This window comes from Accipiter gentilis, chromosome 3 (assembly GCF_929443795.1).
Source record: "Accipiter gentilis chromosome 3, bAccGen1.1, whole genome shotgun sequence".
Lineage (NCBI taxonomy): Eukaryota > Metazoa > Chordata > Aves > Accipitriformes > Accipitridae > Astur > Astur gentilis.
The window spans coordinates 21550460-21572463 of record NC_064882.1 but is presented as its reverse complement, the minus strand read 5'-3'; the positions used below and the strand labels follow the sequence as shown (position 1 = coordinate 21572463).

The window sequence follows — 22004 nt, the reverse complement described above, 5'->3', positions numbered from 1 at the left end:
CAGAAGACACCTTTCAACTCTTGTGGTGCGCTACCTTTTTGGCAACCTAGTCACCACTATTTATAGGACTCAGGATTACTGTAACATGCAGAGCCATCTAATTTCCACATTGTGAGGGACAGTACTCTACAGTTGGCATGAGTTGGTCCACTGTGGGAGTAGCAATCTTGAAAGACCAGAAAACAAAGGTCTTCATGCCAGAACTGCCTCAGCATTCTAGATCAACAGGGAATTTTGGATCAAAAGGGTCCTTGTTTGGCTTTTTTGGGAAAACTCAGAGAAAAAGAGAGAGAAAGAAAAATACATTTGATTACATGTCAAAGAAGGGGTGGTAGTTGCCTAGACAATGAACAAAACTGCTGGCACTCTGTCAGAAAGTCATCATTTTTCATTTCACTGTATTTTCTTTTAGAGCGCAGCATTCTACAATCTTTCCTTCTGTATTACTAACATACACCAACAAATACGTAAAAGCCAACTTTAATTATCTTCTCTACAATTGGAATGATACGCAAAATGATGGAAACACAATTAGTGTAAAAAGTAGGGAAAATCTGCAACAATATGTGACATACTTGTTTCTTTGTTCAGTAACTTATTGGGGGGATGCTTTGATACTAAAAGATGAACACAAACCAACAATTCTTAAGATTCAACTTTGGGCTACTACCTTCAGTGCTCCAGAGTGTTTTTGCAGTGTAAACAGACTCTTTTATTGTTACAACTCAATTTTTTTTCTTGAGGCATTATCTTGTAGTGTTCTCCATTTAAACACATTTATCAGAGCTGTATAGGTATTTTATAGGAATAGATGAAAAATCCGAATTTAAAAATATTTAGATGAAACCTTTCCTCTGCATCCAAAGAATGAAGTTTTCCATCAGTTCCATATGCTCTTTCTCTCCCCTTCAAGAGCATTAGTATTTTATTTTCTTGTAATAGAACCAGCAATAAGCAGCAAGAATCTTATTATTTTCATGACATTAATATGAAGAAGTTAGACTGAATTCTTATTAGAGTGTTTCAGTTAAGTTATTTTCGGTCTAAAAGAAGCCATGAAAAAGATGTTTGTAGAAGACAGATATCAACATCTAGGTGGGACTGAATGGTTGGATGAATATTGTATCAAGAATACTGACTGGTAAGACTATAAACCTAATAAGGTACAACTCTTGTTACCAGCTCTAAGGAGCGGAAAGAGAATACATTTAAACTTTATAAGGATTATAGCTGGTAAAACTGCCTTATAAATCTACAGTTTATTAAAAAAGGGGCATTTTTAATGAACATATTTGGAAAAAAAAAATCCCTGAAAACCCCCTTCAGATCAGGCCAAGGCAAAACAGACAAAAAGCTACAGAAGTAGAGGTCAGCTTTTGACTTTTCATTTAATTTCTGCCAAACGTAGTTGGATGAAGTCTTCAAGTCTGACTTGCACATTTGAAAAAATTAGACAAGCAGTATTTGCACAGGCAAGCAGAGATGTCCATATGGATTTGTTTCTATCACACCACAGTCTTTTCCACAGTTAAATTTGTCAGTCTTTTAGTTTGAATACTTATGGAAGGCCTGGACTTGCTTCAGAGAAATCCAGTGAATTCTGCCCTGCCAGAGACCACCCAGTCAGTGAGGGGGCTTCCAGAAGAGCATACAAAAATCCTGCTTTCAATCTGAGCTGCAGTATTCATCACCAGGACTTTTAGCCACAGAGAGTATAGCTCAAAAGCTAGACCAGAGCTTTTGAAATAAGCTCTTATGGTCTATGAGATATTTAGGAGACTTTATTCTGATTTTACAGACTTCTAAATATACTCTTAGGAAGAAAACAACCCCAAAACCAACCTCACGCAACAACACCCCCCTCAAACATCTGCATGCACATACACACATCGAAAGCTACTATATACATAATATATATGCATAAGCCAACACACTAACAAAATAAGACTATCCATTTCAAGTACAGAGACAGTTTTTAACACAAGAAATAAATGAATTTGGGATTGTAAGTCAGACTGCTTTGGTGTCATGTTGAATTCAAACCCCAGGAGTATTTATTTTTTGTTGACAGCTAAATCTCTTTACAAAGAACTGTTTTTCCAAGTTCGTAGAAATTACATTCCCTTCAAAAAAACCTTTTTCTCACAGTAACTTCAGAAATTGAATGCATACTGAGTAAAACATTTAGTTATTTCAACAGTGAAGTAACCACCTTTATGTCATACCAAGTATGACACACCCTGCTGCTCCCACTATGCTTATCACCATAAAAGTTCTTCTATCTTAAAGAACAATGTATCAAGTTTTTACAAAATCTCTAAAACCAACAAATTCCAAAACCATTCTATAAAATACAGTGTGTATGAAGAAAAATGCTGAAGTATGATAGCTTCAACTACATTAATTTAGAATAACGTAATTTTGAGTACCAGAGGCAACATGCTAATGTACAAAATCTACATATATACATGGGTAAGAGGTTACAGGACAGGAAACAGCAAGAAATTGTGTAATTTCAAAGTCATTTTTTTCTTAGGTGTCCAAGCACTCAAGTTAATTCCTTGTGCTTTCCATTAAAATGTAGTAACTACATAAATGCCTATATACTACTTTTCCCATAACCGCTTATGTAGGAGGTGAGATTTGCAGGTCTGAATTACCTCCAAGTGAGGGAGAGATATACACCTAAATTTCCTACATCCTGTATAAATTTTTAATTTGCTGAATTATATCACAGTGGTGGAGTTAAAGGCACTCACTATTTTACTGGTGTAAGGTTTGATTTAGTTGATACGCTTTGAGAACCATTAAAGGAGCATCTTTCTGAAACAAGCAGGTATTTTCAGTTTCTGATTCCCACTGAGAATGGACACGAAACTCTCAGTTCAGGAGGGACTGGCCATGCCCAGAAGCAGACATTACTGTCTGGGAAATTAATACTAAACTTCAGATGTTTCTGGAACTGAATGGTTTTGAGAATTTGGGACTGAAGTTCCAATTAGATCAGAGCAGGCAGCAATTAAGGATCTTCTATGGATTCAGTCCTATTTGCAATATTCAGAGCAGGTTTACACAAATGGATTAATAAATGAAAGAGAAACCAGTAATTACTGTCAAAAGGTTAAAGATACAGTATAATAATGCATTCCAAGCAGCACATTAATAGAAAAGGAAATGCATGCATGACAAGCAGCTGCTCATGCAATGTTACGGCACCTCAAATTTTCTGAGTCATTTTACAGTTTCAATTACTTAGCAAATTTGTAAAATTGAAGATGAAAAAAGTCTTAACCAATGCACTACTTGTGCTACCTCATTATAAAAAAACCCCTCCTGCCAAATAAGCACTGTAATTCTGAGTTCTGAATTTGGTAAGACTTCTCTTAAGAAAATTAAAACTTTAGTCTAAAGAACTGCAAAGCAGCTTACCTGTCTATTCTTCCTCACTAGACCATATAATCACAGCCTGTTGGTTGAGCTCCATTTTCACAAGAGTAAAAATTCATTCTATTTTAAATAAACATGGCTACCACATTGAAGGTATAAAAGCAACCCTCTTATGCACCTCTAGTTAGCAGAAGAATCCAATAAAGATTAGACCCGTAATAAGACTGAAACAGTATTTTTTGCACACATTTGGATATTAGTTAAAATATACTTTTACCTCTCCTGACATATCAGGTGCCATAGGAATGACTGGCCACAAAGAAGAGTAGATTCCAAAAAACACTACCCAAAGTGCTATGCTGCCCCAGATAGCTATATGGCTGAACTGTTAAACAAAGAAGAAAACAGAACAATCAGCGCAGATGCATTATGACATAAAAAAAAATAAATTTTGCTACTTAGTATTTACAACATGATTCTAATATATCGGATGAAATTTCCATGCCTTGTATTAATTTAACTCTACTACTTCAGTTAACTATTTCTTAAAGCAAAACGATACTTTCAGCAGCAATATTACTGCATTTTAAGCCAATTTAAGTTCAGTTACAATCAGTTCAGAGTAATTTGATTTTTCAAGTTTAAGGATTACTTTAAGGCTTATCCCAATGTCCTCCTTTTCAATATTAAGCATTATTTTTTGTACATGGATATTCTGTCTTTCCATACAGTAACCACGGTTTAGTTTGACACTGTGGGGAAAGCTGACAAACTGTAAGGGCATAATATAATAAATAATAAAAGAATACAATTATTCATCCATCATGTTTTATAGAACATTTGTGAATATGGTAAAGACATTTGCTTACCAAAGTCCAATATGATGTCTCTAATCCAGCCTTCAAACACACAGTTAGGACCACAAACTTAAAAGAGAGAGAAAGAGAGGATTCTTATTTAATATGGGAATCTTACTTAACATACAGAATTTATTAGTTTCGTTAAACATTCAGAAGAATGGAAGAAAAAAGTTTTATGATTTTCATACTTCATGTTTACTTGCACAAATGAAATAAGGGAAAGGATAATCAATCCCTTCAGTTTAAATATGATTTCTTTAATAATATTCAACAAAGTACTGTGTGTGTCAATGCACCTAGCTGTGTAATAGGATCCAAACCAAAGTTCGTAAAGCAAAAGGCAATCATTTCTATGGACCTGCAGAAGCTATGAAATAGCCCTTCCACTTTAATAGCATCTGCTCCCCGAAAAATGTAGGACTCTCAGCAGCCCCAAAGTGAAATTCTTTTAGACCACAGCTAGCTGTACTTTTTCTTCTTTTTTGTAAGTGTGTGCACTAACATCTGAAGTTCAAGTGCCTATATGAAACGACCACAGTAAAATGCTACTAGAAGATTTAAAGATACACCCCAGTAATGAGCTAGGAACAGAACACTAAGAATTATTAGCTTCCATTAATAATTGCCACTCATTTGATTTTGAAAACTCTTGTTTTGTATTAGAAATCTTAAACATTTCCCTTGCCTCTTAGAACTCTGCAAGTCTGGCTCTTACTGAGTCATTAGCTTCTTTATTGATGGTATTTTGGTTACACAGAAAGGTTTGTGGAAAGTGTAGCCCACTTCAGCACAGATGGCAGACTCCCTAGTTATGGAGAGGATGACTACTACTTTCTACATGAAGACAGATTTAGAAGATCGAGAGGCTGGGCTGAAAACTTGCAATTGTTCAAACTTACATTAGTCTAAATTAGAAAAAAAAAAACCCCAAACAACAAAACAAATTCATTAGTACTTCAGTAGCAAAGGAGTCACCTTTGCCAAACCCTGAAAAGCCAGAGTTAAATGCTGGCAGCCTATGTTCTGCATACAAATAACATGTTGAAATAAGTCTGTTATGCCATTTTCATTCTTCCCTCTCATCTTTACTCTTTTCTTATCTTTACTCTTTTTATGGAGCAGTCGCTGCAAACATCATGTTATTGTCCTGTAGGACATGCTCCATTTTAGTTTAGAGATGAGCAGTAGTAGAAAGTTTATAATCCCACAGCAAGGACTAGTTGATTCAGGAAAATTGTTTATCTCCTTTTCAAATTCACACAAACAAGTTTTCTGTTTATCAAAGAAATAGTTATTACATTTTGTAACTCATGTGTGAACATTTATCACAAGTTTTGCTTTATGTGCAATCTGAAGAGCACAAGGCTGAAAAACTGAGTCACAAAGACCAAGCTGCAACTGTAACAGCTATAGTTTAAACTCTAGTTTGTTGGCCAGATTGGCAGCAACAACGTGAGTTTGTCTGTGGCTGAACTTCAAGGAGCCTCAGAAACTCAGAAGAAATTTACTTCAATCACAAGCTGAAAATAACTGGTTAAATATACATGACAAGTCTTTCACTATGTCTGATGTGCAGAAGGATACCAAATCCTGCCAGAAAGCTTTCACCCAAGTTCATGCTTTTCATTCTGGACTCTCCTATTTCAATTATTGCTGCATTATTAAGGACAAAACCAAACCCCACTGTGCCACAATTCCATTATCTAAACCATGTGTGAAATCTAATTCGAAGAAAATTAAGGACCATGATGACTGTTATAATTTACTTAGTCTATCCAGTTCTGGTGCTATATTTGGATAAGTAAAAAAAATGAATTATGGCAAAAAAAATACTCATCTGGTACACTTGCTTGCTACTTTTGAGTCAGTTGTAAGAAAAGGAAACATCCTCCTTTAGGATCAGATCAAGAATTCTTATTGCATAGACAAAATGTATACACAAAACAAACACTGCAGGTCTGTAAAAGGAGATATACACTGTGTGAATATATATCCTCCTTGCATCTTAACTGATACCCCTAACTACGTGCAGTGGCTTACTGAAGAATGTGGATTTTATTGCTCCATCCTCCCCTTGATCCAAACTTAACAATAGCTCACTGAATCCTACCCAGGGAACAAGAAATCAAACTTGTATTCTGTATAAAGCACTGAGCTTTTCTAAAAGGAGCGCTCAAGAATGATCATACAAATATTTTCATGGCACTCCTATTTGAAATTTAGGTTTGAAGAAATAATTCCAGGACATGATATGAATCAGTGCACATTCCTACTTTCTTTGTGGATCCAAAGAAACTAGATTCATTTCTGAATCCCTTTGCTACTGATTTTTTGCACAAGTGATGAATGTAGACTTCCTAAAACCAGATTAAAAGCAGTGGGAAGAATGAGAAGTACCTTAGCCTTATAATTTTCATTTCAACACAATGACTGACAACTGTCACTGCACATACCCTTCACATGCACAGATTTTTCAAAAATCTTCAAAAAATGCCCTCCCCAATTTTGAAAGTCTCTCAAATCTTCATGTGTGCTCCAGACCTGCCTGAATACCTGTGCAAGTGCAGGAATACATCAATTGCAACCCCCATCTCTCCCTAGATTTTCAATCTGAAGTTAAGGAAAGTGGAGAATCTGGAAAACAGATAAAAAGCAGGTTGTCTGGACTTATAATGTTTTCTTGGGAAATTTTTGGCCATTCTGCAGGTTAGTAGCAAGGAATTAGCTTCTCAAGATGGTGAAGTTTCAGCTCTCCTAGTTGAAAACCAGTTGCAAAAGGTGACAGAACAATTGCACTGTGACCTCTGTTTTAGCATTCATGGATAGAGCTTGACAAACGGTAATGAATAAGTCCAGGTTACTATATTAAAAGTATCAGAAATTAACTAATTTCAGAAGGTGGTGGAAAATGTTGCTACAAATCTCAAAATGTAGGCTTCAATGTTAGTGTCAACTGTTGTCACAGATGATGCTCATATGTTCTGCAGTACCGTAAGATTTCAAGACATCTATCAACTGATGGGTGACTATCTAAACAACAGCACTTTTTGAACACAGTTCCACAGGACCTAGTGCAATCCAGTAAATGCTTAGTACAGCATATGTAACTTGTTTTCTCCTGGTGCCAACCTTGGCTTTTGAACACAAGCACAGAACAGAGTGACTGTGTAGGATGAAGTTCTGAGATCACTTCAGTAAAGAACTTCAGCTGTGATTGCAGCAGTATGCTGACTAATTGGGTTTAAGAAGTGTACAGTGCTAACTCACTCTACAAAATGATGGCCAGTACAAAGGATACTTTTAGAGCAATCAAGGAAAAGGAGAAGCTATCAGAAAACACGGCTTAGGTTCTAGGATACGTGAAGTTATGCAATTATGTATATGCACATACCATTCATAAAACAAACTTCTGCTGAACAGAGCAAGGTTGCAACTTCTAAGTACAGTAAACAATGAAACATTTGTAGATAGGGTGAAAACCCTGTGCGGAGAGCCTCTCCCCAAGAAGAACCTGTTTCACTTAGAACAACAGGTGGTTCTGGTAGATATTCTTATGTAGTATTTATCAATATTGGGGAAAGCAGTGACATTCAGATAAATGACTGACTTCTAAACACTGCTTGGTGTTATGAGATGATAATACAAATAGACCTGTGTCAGTTGAACTACTTCTGTCAGGACTGAGCTATGACAATGACTGTGGCCTTACATCTTAATTTTATTAAGACGTGCACAGAAAACACTTACCCAGGATGTGTCATCTATCCCTAATGGAGATCAGTCCATCATATGATAGATTGCATGATCATATGTGACTACTACTGACAAAACATGCTGTGCTTGCCTTTTGGAACGGGGAAAGGGAAGTGTAGAGCAAATAAAACTTTTAAGAGAATGTGTGAACAAACCATTTTTAAATGTGCTGAAAGTACCAGTTTAATGTCCATGTACTGACTAGCAGAGGAAACAGTTTATTTTAACTGCCACAGCAATAGGAAATACACAGAATGGGCTGTGGTTACTTGGCCCTTTATGCTCTTTAACGTTTCTGGTTAGCTGACCAGAAAACACTATTCAAAATGTTCTCTCATACACTGGAGATGTTGACAGTAGCTACATTCTCAAAGGACTACAATGTATTCTAGAATACTTTGCTTTTATTTCAGTTATGATGTTTCCCTATTCCGTAAGGAAATAGATTTTGATGGAATTTGTATTTGTACTACAGCCCCCTTATTTTGATGGAAGAATTAATTTCTTTTTTGTATCTGCCAACAACAGGAAGTTGAAGAATTAGTTAAACTCTTAACATTGAAGAACAGAGGAGAGTAAGCACTAGTCTAATTTTGCTTCTAAGAGAGATCCTGGAAAACCCTCATCTAGTAGGTAACACTGATACCTAGTAAGTGAAAAACAGGCATTTAGCTTCATTAACTTATTCTAGGAGATAAAATATTAAAAGAAAAACCCCAATAATGACTAATATCTATGAGAGTAACAGATTACTGTTAGGTGCAGGTCAGGTGTAATTCTGTCAGTCTCCAAAGAGGCATCCCACAAACCTTGGTTCCATGTAGCTCTATCCCTCTTTTCAAGGCCCCATGACAAATTAAGAGAGGGAGAACAGAGTTGTATCTTCAGAAGTCCACAAACCAGTTCCATATTCAATAACCCAGGATTTTTTCAATGCAGAAACTTACCTCAAATTAATGAGCATGCTAATTAGGGAATTACAATTCCCATTACTTAAAAAAATAGACAGTTTCCAGTAAAGGAGAGATGCATCTTCTGCATCTTTATTAAACTGCTTTGTTTTAAGAACTTGAATTAGAAAGCAAAATGCACTTCAAAGCTTCTCAAAGAGTCATTCAAGAGCCATTTCTTATTCTTAAGGCACTACAATGAATCAAGTCGTCTATGTAGAGAATTATAAATAATAATAAACCCACATCTCTTAAAGAGTTAAAAATAGAGCCAATATAGATAGTTCACTGATAGAGCACCAGATAGCTATAGGAAGACTTACAGTGTATACAGTGTTACCCAGGAGCAGGTAATCTGAAGTTTTACCATTGCCAAATACAGTACCTGGAAAAGGAAATGGTGATAAAAAATAAAAACATTTAAACATTTAAATATCCACAATAGCACACACTCTCTCTCTCTCTAAAATCTTATTTTTGGTACAAAACAGATGGTAGTACTTTCTACAGGGTACAAACAGCAGATTTCACCTTGAACTGTATTGAACAGTAGAGATCTATGACTTTTATAATTTTTAGTCCTTTAAAACTTTCACTGACTTCAGGAATTACGCTAGAAACAGGACCTTTTTGTAACATCATATACCAATGTGAGTAATATTGCATTCAGTAATAATTCAATTAGGGTGACTCTTAAGATCGCAGATACAGTATCTTATCTTCAGAAAAATATGAAATATAATAGTTATAGTGTATATTGATTGTAACATATAAGTAAACAGAAAGCTTAGAGAGATTTTCACTGATTCTGGATATTTTTGGTATAGAAGCTTATCTTTGCTCTTATCCATATTTCTGAGATTCAGTTTAAGTAAAAATATAAAAGATTCTCAATTTTAATTCTTGAGATGCTTGTTATTAATAGCATTTTCAAAATTTACCCAACTCAAATCTGTGGATCTATATAAATACATACCATTTTGAACATACAGATACACACACAGCATTTATGCAAAGAGCCAGTGCCCTAAAGAGATGTGTTTGCATAAAAATCACATCTACTATGGTTCTTAAGTTCTGAATCAGAGCATGTATGCTTATTTAACAGAACTTATTTTATGACTACTGCTAGAGAACAGGCTTTTCTGATCCCAGTTCTATGGAAGTTCTTGGCAGACATGGGACAACACACAACTCAACTATCTAGAGGGAATTCCTCATTCTCATTTAGAAATATTGAGCTTGCTAAATTTTTACATGTTCAGTTTAGAAATTTTTAGCACTCAAGATTGTTCATATACTGCAGCTAAACCAGAACACTTACTCTGCTGTAGAGGTTCTAATCACTGGGATACTGTTTTTTATTGCCATCATATAAAGAGAGATCAAAATACTGTGCATGTAGTAAGGAAGGATAAAAGTACAAAACAAAAAACAAACAAACCAACCCACTAATGCTGAGAGCACATAAGGAAGGATGTTTTTTAAAAGCTGTGTTTGGGGAAAAGGAAGAATCGAGGTGTTTAGAGTTGTTTTTTTTTGGGGGGGGTGGGGGTTGGGTGTTAAAACTCCTCTGATTGGGCTAGTTAGAGGAAGGTGACAAGCTTATAGAAATGGTCTGTAGCTGAAAACGTTTATTTTTCCCACTATCCTCAGCTAGCATATGGTATATTAAATGCTGCTAATTAAGTATGTTTTCATATTTGTGTTGAGTGTTTTTCCAGCCTTCGTATCACCTTTACACATGCTTGAAATGAAATTCACGTCAGTTGTGGATGAAGAGCGCTCCTTTCTAGAAGCTTTCCAGGGCCTGTGAGGCCAGTTTATCACAGGAAATAAAAGTTCTATTTATTGATATTCTGGAAGAGACAGCAGGTGAAAGGTCACACAAAAAAACAGAATAAAAATGCTTGCAAATAGTCCTCCTTAACATAGCCCTCTCCCATTCTAAGATGAGGAGCTCACAATGGCTGCCTCCTTAGCTCTAATGATAACTTGTTGCATTCCTGGCACTTCCCCAATTTAACTTTCTCCCTGGACAGAGCAGCACACCACAAAGGTCTACAAGAGCTCTGGAAGACTGAAAACAAAGCCGAAACCATAGCTCATTTTAAAGGTTATACAAAAGAGGGAGCAGTTGGTGGGTTTACTTGTACATATAAGTTTGGCTACTCTCATTTACTGTTATGTTGACAAAGTTGCATCAGAAGAAGCTTCTGTGAAGATTTATGTCCTCGTCATTTTTCATATGTGCGTGACAGTACGTGGCGTGCAAAGACTCTAGTTTTGTGTACTGTACAATGGTTAGGTCCCACGGAGCAAATTCTGACAATTCTTACAAATCCATACCTATTCTCTGATTGCATACTTCTTGGTAGACACCACTACAATGCATGCAGTTTGAAATTTTCCATTTACATGCAAAAAAGAGGTGGGTAAGTGAGAAATGCTCAAAGAAGAGGATGACTGTGAGCTCTGAAAGATTTTCACGATCTTCAAGATTTGATTTTCAATGTTCTAATAAATACCTGCTCAAACGTGCACTTTGCTGCTTAACAATATATACCTAGCAGTAAAGAGCAAAATGAGGATAAAAGAGAGGAATAGGCAGGCAGCTAAATCTGTTCCCATCAGTCAGAGTGCTGGGACTCAGCACTCTTATGCACAAAACTGAGCTATGCCCCATTCTTCCCGTTCCTCCTTTCATGTCTCACGATCCTCCTGCGCCTCTTCGTTGCTAAAAGGTGGAGACTTGTTCTCAGAAGTTCCTGTCTCTGGTGGATCTCTCTGGCAGTCATCAGCTCCCTCCTAGAAAACTAACATTATTTCCCTTTCTTCTTCGCACACACAGCCATCAGAGATTTAATTAACAGCAGCTCCCATCCTGTGCTCATTTCCCCTTCATGCAGGGCTCTGTGCACCAGCCGGACCCACGGCAAGTACTGGTTATACTGCCCACCATGTACACAATCCCCGGGTCCCATTTCTGCTCTCCTTGCTCACTTGGCCTTTCTCTAGGCATGAAAGAGGAAGGCAGAAGGCAATTTGTTCAGACTTACAGAGGCCACTTGCCTGCACGTCAGTTCTAGTCCAGGGGCTGCAAGCTGAAGAGGCCTGCGCTACAGTCCTCTCACAAGCGCTCGTGCAAGAATCTCAGCTTTGCCATTCTTACAGGAACTCTGCTCTGCATCACCACAAATACTCATTAAACATTTCTCTACCATGTAATGCTTAAATCTCTCACATGGATTGGCTACAGCTTTGAACGAAGATTTTTGTTTGGATTCAAGGTTGTGGTGTTACAGTACGCATTGACATTTTGGCACCTCTTTCCTCCTGGGATGTCTAAACTTCTCCAATGCAAACCACTGCCACGGGACTCACATCCAATGTGATGTGAGTGGCCTTTCAGAGAAAACGGCTGCTACCTACTTCCCTTTACCCGTCAGAAGTCACCGAGTATAAACCTACTTCCCTTTACCCATCAGAAGTCACTGAGTATAAAATACTCTACAAGAAGTTTTCCCCCCTTAACCTTTTTGGGCACAAGCAGCTGCGACTGTCTCATTACCTAGTCTCAGCAGTTCCAAAATGTCCATGAGAGTATTTCTGTCCCCTGTGCCAGGGCAGACTTCCTGGCTATATGAGGGAAACTGAGAAGACTACTAATTTTACAGAAAAGCTGCAAAGCACACATTTGGGTTTTTTTCTCTCCACAAAGCAGAAGCAAAATAAAACCCCAGCCCTATGAGAGTTCTGCCCCCCTCCCCCCCCCCCCCCCCCCCCCCCCGCAAACATTCCCACAAACTGCAAACAGTGCTTTCAAGTTTCCTCTAGTTAATACAGCCTTCCTCCCAAGTGTCTCATTTTCTTCTGCAGCTCAGGTGCATATACAACAGTTGAACTAGAAGAATGACAGGACTGAGCTGTCCAAGATGTCCCAGCTTCCTCTGCCATAAGCCTACTCATATATATATGTAAACTAATGGGTTAGTATGCCCCTGAAGTAACAGGAGAGAAGGTATACACATCAGCCATAAAAGCTTACAAAACATGAGACAATGCAAGGGATGGTAGTGATTTAGGATCTTGTAGGTATTTACCACGATAGCATAATGCATTAAAAAACAGCGTAATTAAATTGCAATCTCTTTTTCTCCATCTTGTTTCACGTTTTAAGTATAGTTTTATGCATATGTACGTAATATTACTCCTAAACAGGTTTTAAATAAAACATTTAGAATGTACTGCATCCACTCTAGTTCTAGAAATGGTATCTTGAAATTTAACCACACGAAACTCTTCATATTTATGAAGCTTTCCTAAGAAAAAAAGAAGGTATTTAGATATTTCGTACCTTTCAACATTTTTATTTTTCATAATACTTACCATGCTGGAGGGCTTTTAGTGGAAACCAAAACAGAATGAATGAGTGGAAGAGGCCATTTAAACAATGAACCCAGAAAACCTAAGGGAAAACAGAAAATCCATGAGAACCATCTGCAATAAACTAGCTGTGTGAACCCTGACCTTTCTCTTTATCTGTGTGTTAGATTCACAAAATGTGTTTCTGTCACGCCACCACTGTGAAGTAATATAACTGACAGGCACTTTCTGCCTCTTAGCTCTTCATGGGTCATTTGTTTATTTTTATGTTTTGAAAAAAAAAAGTGCGTATTATCTCCTCCTTTTAATTTCAAATCAGAAGGGAAATGAAAATGTATACATATGGGAATATCATCAGAAAAATTAAACTAAACAAGACAAATGGAACAATTGCTACATTCTAAGTAGGGAAGTAAAACGGACTCTAGCTTTTATAATTTACATTTTGTGTAATAAGAAATTTGGATAGTAGAACAATCAAAACCTGAGTTTTACATATACCTACCTATGTATTTCCACATACAAAGGAATTAAAAAGGATAAATAAAAGCATCTTCCTTAGATTTCTCCTTACATGCGCCATTCTTGAAGTGCACAGCTTCATCATATTAAACTTCCTTTAATGTATTTGCTAAATAATTCAAATTTTACTTTCAAACTTATTTTAATTTGTAAAATATGCCTTCTGAAGAGAACTGTATTAAGTTTCAGGATAAACAACCTATTGATGCCTTCCATAATATATTGTATAAAGATATAAAAAGACTTAATAAAAAATATGTAACCCATTTTGTTCAGGATAGCAATCATGTTTTTTCACTAACAACGCTTTTGACAATCATAGCCTTTATTGTAACCAACTGATGTGTATTATGAGTGTTAAGGTGTTCAAACAATTGAAATTAAGTTGCCTGCCTCACAACATTTTCCACGATGTCTCAAAGTCTTTTGTTAGATTATACAACTACACTAGGTTGTATGATCCAATTTACACTCCAATAGTTTGCACATTTGAACTTGTGCTACTCATTAACCTTTGTCTCTCCTTCTTGCTATGTCATTACCAGAAGTTTTTATTTGACAGAAAGCACAGGTGGGTGCAAGAAAAATTAGTTCTACTTTTCCATTTTCCTGACCAATTCTTATTGTCACATGCTAATCCTTTAACCTCTGTCATGACCTCATAACCTTTGATCCCTTTTACCATAACAAACATCTGCATCAACATTCAAGGCTGTAATGCTTCTAAATCTTTAACACCAACTATTCAACTTATACAGGTGGGAATTTGTAGCTGGCAAGTTTGTAGATGTTTACTCATAGCAAGCATTGTATGCGAATAGCCACAGAATTTCTAATGAAGTCAACAATGCATCTGTGCAATAATAAAAATATTACAGACTTATATGAAAACAGAAAAATCCAACAACTGTAACTCATGACTTACATTATTTATTAAAACACAACACAAAAGTGTCTGTATTAATGGACCATGCGAAGTCTGATAGTTTTAAAGCATTCACAGTGGCACAAGAAACTATTTTCCCTAGTTTTCTTAAAACTTTCAGGTTTACTTTTGTGGGTGAACGGATGAAGTGAGGAAGAGGGAGAAAAATCTCACATGCTTCAATGAACAAAGAGAGTTTAGGCAAGTAATTCTATATAGATAGGGGTACTCCAGTTATACAGCACAAGTGGCAAATATACGAGAGCTAAGTATGCTGTACCAGCTCAGCACATCTACTACAGACCAACACAGGTAGGCGTTGTTAATTCAATGACACACTGAAAACGTCCCCCAGTTCAACATACAATGACATTACTTGAAATGTTCCAATTATATTTAGAAAAATCTAATACAATCAGAAGGAACTTTTACAAACATCACAGCATTCATGAAATTGCAGATTCAGCAAGAAGTTTAATTTAGTTTTTTGAAGAGATTATTTATGGACATACTGTAGAAATTGTGTATGTTTTATGTATTAAAGAGTCCTACATTCTTTTACTACTTCTTGTGCTAGTCTCTCCAAGATGAACGTTGCCCATTTCCCACCAAAAGTAGCCTCAGATTCCTTTTGATCTACCCTGACACATTCTTAACTGTCTCCAAGTATTTCTTCCAAAAACTCAAAATTAAACCATAAAATCTCAACTCCAAATTGACAAAGAATAGTACCAAGTCCCTCCCTCTACAAATCTAATGACAGTTCTTATTGTCCTCTGCAACACTTCTCCACAGGCTTCAGTAATCCATTTCCATATAACAGTACAAATACATACAGCCCAGCGACAGAGAGGTCTAATCACTTCTGCCCATAGAAGACAGCTTTATTACCCGCAGAGGAAAAAAAAAAATTAAAAAAATCAGGGCTGAAAAACATAAAACGCTTGCTGTCCATCTCCATACTTGCTAAAAATGGGTAAATATGATTTGTGCTATTTATGGATAAGTGGACAACTGGAAATAGTAGCAATAAAAATCCCTTTAATTTTTAATTATGAGCAGCATAGAACAAAAAGGATAACTATACTGAATTCCTATTAATTTCTGCTTTAATTATATTTGATGTTTTTTATCTACCTTAGTATTAAAGTCCAGTGCATTTTGGGAAGTCTTGTATAACTCAGGATATTTCAGCATGTTTTCTTTTCGGCAGGATCTCTCAAATATTCCAAGGGTTAGTGGAGGCATTGCTGTAAACATCTAGTAGATGGATGTAAAAAAAACCAAACAACATATAGCAAAATTTTATAGGCAAGGACTTGCTTAAAGACTGCTTATTCAAGAAACTTTCACAATTATGGTTGAAAATAACTGAAAATACAGAAATCATCTTACCACATTGTAAAGACCTATACACCATCTTTCGAAAAGAATTTGTCCAGAAAAGCCATTGACAAATGCAAACCAGATCTGAAAAAGAGGAGAACTGTATATTACTCAAATGTCTTGCAAGGTATGATTAACAGATTTTTCCTCAGCTTCACAAAAAGGGGTAATGCTAGAATACATTTACGACAGAGTTGAAAATGTTCCGGTTTAAACCCATCTGAAAAAAACCCCAACAACTTGCGTTCAAGAACAGTTAACAGGCAATCTAGTCAAATATGTGAGCAATTCCATTTAAATAAGAAAATATTTCAAGGAAGTAGCTATTTTCAGAAGAAGTGTCAATTTCTTTACGTATTTAAGAGTGATTTAACCTCACTGCATTTGTATTGTACTTCATTCTTAATGAAATAAAAATTCTAAGAAATATGGGGGGGGGGGGGGGGGGAATAAATCACAGGAAACGCCTAAAGATTAGAAGCAGTCATCTTCTTATCATTAGCAAACTGTATGAACTAATAGAATTCATACAGTAAGCTGCAGTTTGAAACTGAAAACTATACCAATATTCTTTCCTCATACATGAAACTTACGAGAAGGTGAGGCTTTACCAGAGCACTAAATCAACTACAACTACTTAGTTAACAAGCGCTAACTCAACTACAGAGTATTTTAGAGAGGCAATCGGATCTCTCTTTCATTGCGTAAGTTTTATTGCTTTTTGCTGAAAGGTTAAAAAAAATTAAAATTTAATTTGAAAGGAACAATAACATTTTCTTATGCTTTTCAGTATAGCATGCAGCATGACTGCTTTCCTCTATTTCTTACTTTATGCTTTTATTAGTTCAATGACAAAAGTAGAGAAGCAGCTATTAACAAGTTACACTGAAACTATATTGCCTATGACAAACATAAGCTGTAAGGTGACAGAAGTTAGGATCATCTAAACAACATTCTACTCAATTTAAGACTCATTTTTCAAGTGAATTTTTAGACGCCACTTTGTAAAGACTTTCCTACAGTTAACATTTCATTTGACTTTATTATGGAAGCATAAATTGCTACAATCAATATGTGTGTTTATCAGTATGTACCCAGGCTGGCCTCCAGGTGACCAGATTCTATGACCAAGCTCAGATTTTTTTATCATGTGATGGAATGTTTGAACATGTTTGTGAATACTTTGAGATGGAATCCCCCCTGAAATTAACAACTACTAAAACTAAAAATGGGAGGTAAAATCCAGCTGAAATTGCTATTTGTTCAACCAATAAATGAAGAGTAAATAGATTTTTTTTTTTGGTGGCCAATTATTAGAACAAGATTGCATGCAAAGTCATGAATGTTAGCGGCTGCAAAACAGAGATATAGAACACGCTGAATTTTCTGAAGTCTTATAACACTAAATTTTTTTACTTTGGTTGATTTAACAGTAACAAGCACTGCTTTCTAACCTTTCAGTCTATTCACTGAAAACGTAATGGAATTACTTGCTAGTTGAATGAGATTTTTATAAGCTCTTGTGTATTTTGATTTTTGACTTTTGAAAGAGGAGTTATGATTTAACTGTGATGAATTTAGTAGACATTTGTTAGCAACAGCTTCTCAGTAGTTAAGTATGAGGGAGTAAGATGAGTGCATAATCAGTTGTTCATTACTGAACAATTAATTACACACTCAACATCAGCACAGTTTTTTGGATGTTTTACAACTAAGCTAAATGTGTGAACCTAATTCAGAACCTCACTACCAGTGCTGGATACAAGTTGTGCTCCTCAACTGCCTTCTCTCTTTTCAACCTTCTCATTATACCTAGTTCCTACATTATTTTACTCCCAACCTAGGCAGATGGCTAGGAAGACAGCTCTTAGGAGAGAAGGACAGATTTACCCCTTATTTTTTTTTTCTTGTTTGTATCAAATGCTGGAGTAAATTTTAGAATTCTTAATTTGAAAGAGTTAGGGTGGTGGAAAAGGACAGTTTTCATAGAGAATATGTGACTCAGTAGTTGGGCATAAATATATGTACACCTCATTGCTGGTAATTTCAGAAAGAATTTAACAAAAGTACTACTCTCCAGGAAGAAAATAAAAGAGGCCACAAGCAGATATATACTTGACCCTTCATAACCAAGGAGTATATGTAAAGAACATTAACTTTCTCTTGTGATTTACCTAGCAGTCACAATGTTACAAAACTCTGATTTAAAGAGAAAGGCTTAAATATGTGTACTGAATCTATTCCACATATTCAACTACTATTAAAGGTAAGCGATGTTAAGCAACACTTGAAAATGTTTTGGAGCAACTGTTTTAAAGAAATGCAAGTATTTAAGATAAAATTTTAATTTATAATGGAATGGCATACAGGAAGTTGCTATCAGGCCTCTCAGAAATGCTATGCATCATTTTATTCCTTAGAAACCCTGCTGCTTTCAATTTTATTTTGTACAGGAGTTAAAATTTCCAAGCTATTTAAACTACTGTAGAAATGTAACGAAATCCTTTAAGGCATAGTACTAACTTCCTGAAATCTTAGCATTTACTTTCTTCCAAAGAAAGCATGCAACTTATAGGCATTTTAGTTCAGTTTAGTGGAATAAGGAGCTGGAACATATCTTGGTGAGAGTTCTAGATTCAAGCCAAGAAGAAATGAAATTTGGTAGCACCCCTGGGTTCTAAAGTTCTTGTTGAATCTATCAAAAAAATGGCTGGGAAGAGAAACCTTTTAATGTGGCTAAAAACAATGCCCTCTGTAGTAGAAACAGTAGTATTTAGTGGAATACAAGATATACTACTACAAGAGACAGAGCACCTTTAATATCTAAGCAGAAATATGGATTTTCTATTGTTTACAAGATAGTATTTGAATGTTCACATTAAGGACACCTATGACTCAAAAATAATTAGCAGATGTAGAAGGGAAAAAAAGCGCAGGAAGGATAAACATGGCCCTCATCTCCAACTGTAAGAGGGGAAGAAAATAAGCCACCTACCTGCCCTAACTTTGAAACCTCCGACCCTAGAAAATTACACTCTTAACCATACATGAAAAAACTACTATGGTGCTTACTGCATTATTAATTGTGAGTGACAATGAACACTTGCTTCACAGTGGGAAATTTACTCATGCACAAGTGTCTTTCATTCTAATTATGATGGACAATGAAGACAGCTGTACCTGCAAAATAAGTTTTTAGGCCATGTTGTACATGATACTAATTTAGGAGCAGACTCAGCCACTTCTCTTTTAGGGCGTAGGTCCCACTCTTAACAGCTCAAATTACTAATCTAGCACCCCTGTACAGAAGGGCAGGTGATAGGTGTCCTTAAGAAGTAATTTAGACTATGTAAATGGGAGGAAAGTGAAAATTCAGATCATTTTATAGTTCAGCGGCTACATAATTTCCATTGAAAATAAAAGATTTAGGTTCACAGTCCATCTAAAATGAGACAGGCCTCAATGCAGATCCTTGTATTCCAAAGTTTTCAAACCACATAATGCAAAAAATGCGGGCACTACCACAATCGCTTTCTGCTGTCTGTGTTTTAAACTGAACTCGATGCAGTTTGCATACATTAAGTACTCTATGGCATACTGAACAAGAGTCCCTAAACTCTATGGCTCAGAAGCAGTGTGAGTATACACAGAAAGCCTAGCCGTGTTTGGGCTTAATCATGATATGGGTCTCAATATGACCACAGGCATTCATCTGATGTGTCAGGCAAAGGGAATCGGGAACAAAATGGTAAACTTCAGTTACGGACATGAGCAGCAGAAAGCCTGTAACTCAGCAGTGGGATGAAAAGGGCTTGGGCAGGGGAGCGGGGGGGAGTAGGTAACCATCATCCAAAGTTTACTGAATGAAAAAGAGGCCATTACAGCTCTAATTACTTAGTATAATTGAATTGTTTATGTAGTATCACTTAAATTGTTACAAATGACCATGTTTAAGTGTCTGTGACTGAGCTTTAAATGTGGACTCTAGGCATCTGTTTCTTCTGCTTGTACCCTGGTCTCTTACTTGGTTGTTTGAATTTTCCCCTGCATGAAACATGAATGACCTATGCAGATCTTCAAAGATTATTATTTTTTAAATTGTAAACATTTTTATTTAACATGAAAGTTATTTTATGTTATTACTAGTTATTGCTAGCTAGCAGAACAAAAAGTAGGAATAGGAAAATTTTGTCTCTCTGATGTTGAAGGGAGATTTACATAACTTCACAAAACGAGTAGTTTAACAAGGGTATATGCAGTAATGGTAATTACAAACCCAAAACCAATCCACAAAGGAGTTCTCAATCACTGGATCAATATCAATCCCAACTATCATTATCAGGTAATGACAGCCCCCTCAAAATAAGTATGAGACTCTGCATAGACGCATCCTATGTGAGTGTGAGGCTTGGCACAGGCTTAATAATTCACATTAGCAGACTATTAGAGATTCAAAGTTTTCCCTTGCAATTAGAATGATACTTCAGAATATAACCTCTAAAGTTACTGGGACTAGTCCTGTACAAAAAATGAGGTCCGTGTTTAAATATCTATAGAGGCAAGACACAGAGTAGAGAAAGTTATTACAGATCACTTCTAGTTTCTTATGAATAGGAATTTAAATGTTGATAAACACTAATCAGTGTGCAGGAGTACTACTACAAACCTTTACCATTTTCTGAACCAAGAAACCAATGGCACTTATTTTGTATCACGTCACAAATGCCTAGGAAAAGGGCTGTATTTCAGATTAAAAGGAATCTACCACATTACTTGTTTGATTACTACTGAGCAGACATTTAAAAATATAATATGCATCTATTAAGTAAAGGTAGGTATTTTTAGTTCTTGTCAGCTAATAAAAGGAAACTTATTATAAGCAACTTCCAGACATGCCTTTCATAGTATTATTTTCTAAACTCCAGGACAGAGGAGGCGTGGCCACAAAAGCTTCACAGACCTTTTCCTGATGTAGCATTTCTGCATAGTAAGCAGCAGCTTACAAATACTCATTGAGCTCTCTGCTCCCACGCCTGATCCGTACAAAAAACTGAAAAGAGAGATTCAAGACTGGCAGTTGTCCTTTCTAGAGACATTCAATGATGAATTTCTGCCCATTCACTCACAGTATTGACACGAGCTATTAACATCTGTGAAAGTTTTCTGAAGTGACAAACGTTGGGTATACAGGAATTCAAGCAGAAGTCATCTTGTCTTTCAGAGAAGGTGTATATGGTAAAATGCTTGTACGCATTATATATAAAGGGTCATAACCCATACAAAAATGATCTCTTTGCCCTTCCATCCGCTCAGGAGGCAGAGACTACCTCTTCTAGTCTTTTGTATTTTTAGACTATGATCGCTGTACCCTGCATTTAACTTTCTTCCACAAAGAATACAAACTGTGGGATATTTATATCTGATTTAAGTTATAAATTTACAATGTGTTTGCAGGTGACAATGGCAGCAAATTAAGAAAAATAAGGTAGTATGTTCTACAGCCCAACTTTAGAACATGTATGTTTTAAAACATGTATGTTTTCTATAAACACAAAGTATACATTAATACTGTTTTTTCAAATACTTCAAGAACTACTGCTAATCAGTACTTCTGCAAGTCTGATCATTTAATCAGATATTCAGCTTTTGAAATGCAGGATCTAAAGTCTGCCATCACTTCTAAAGCAATAAGGGATCTTTAATGGATTTGCTTCTTCTATGGCTTCCTACTTTAAGTCTTTCTAAACAGGCTACAAGCTTGCTACTATAGATTGAAATCTATTTATGTTAATAACACAATAAAGAGAAAAAAGGAAAATTTAGAAAATGTAAAAA

General features: G+C 36.0%; 1 protein-coding gene across 9 annotated transcripts in view; it reads right to left on the bottom strand.

Annotated features, from left to right (window-relative positions):
• ATP8A1 (ATPase phospholipid transporting 8A1) overlaps window positions 1–22004 on the bottom strand; it is a 135137-nt gene that overhangs the window by 23175 nt on the left and 89958 nt on the right. For all 9 annotated transcript variants that reach the window (XM_049834500.1, XM_049834517.1, XM_049834491.1 and 6 more), the window contains 6 exons: window positions 16179–16253; window positions 15921–16043; window positions 13340–13418; window positions 9274–9335; window positions 4257–4313; window positions 3665–3772 (listed from right to left, as the gene is read on the bottom strand). In XM_049834500.1, the coding sequence (XP_049690457.1) occupies window positions 3665–3772; window positions 4257–4313; window positions 9274–9335; window positions 13340–13418; window positions 15921–16043; window positions 16179–16253 (504 nt within the window). The remainder of the gene's footprint in view (window positions 1–3664; window positions 3773–4256; window positions 4314–9273; window positions 9336–13339; window positions 13419–15920; window positions 16044–16178; window positions 16254–22004) is intronic.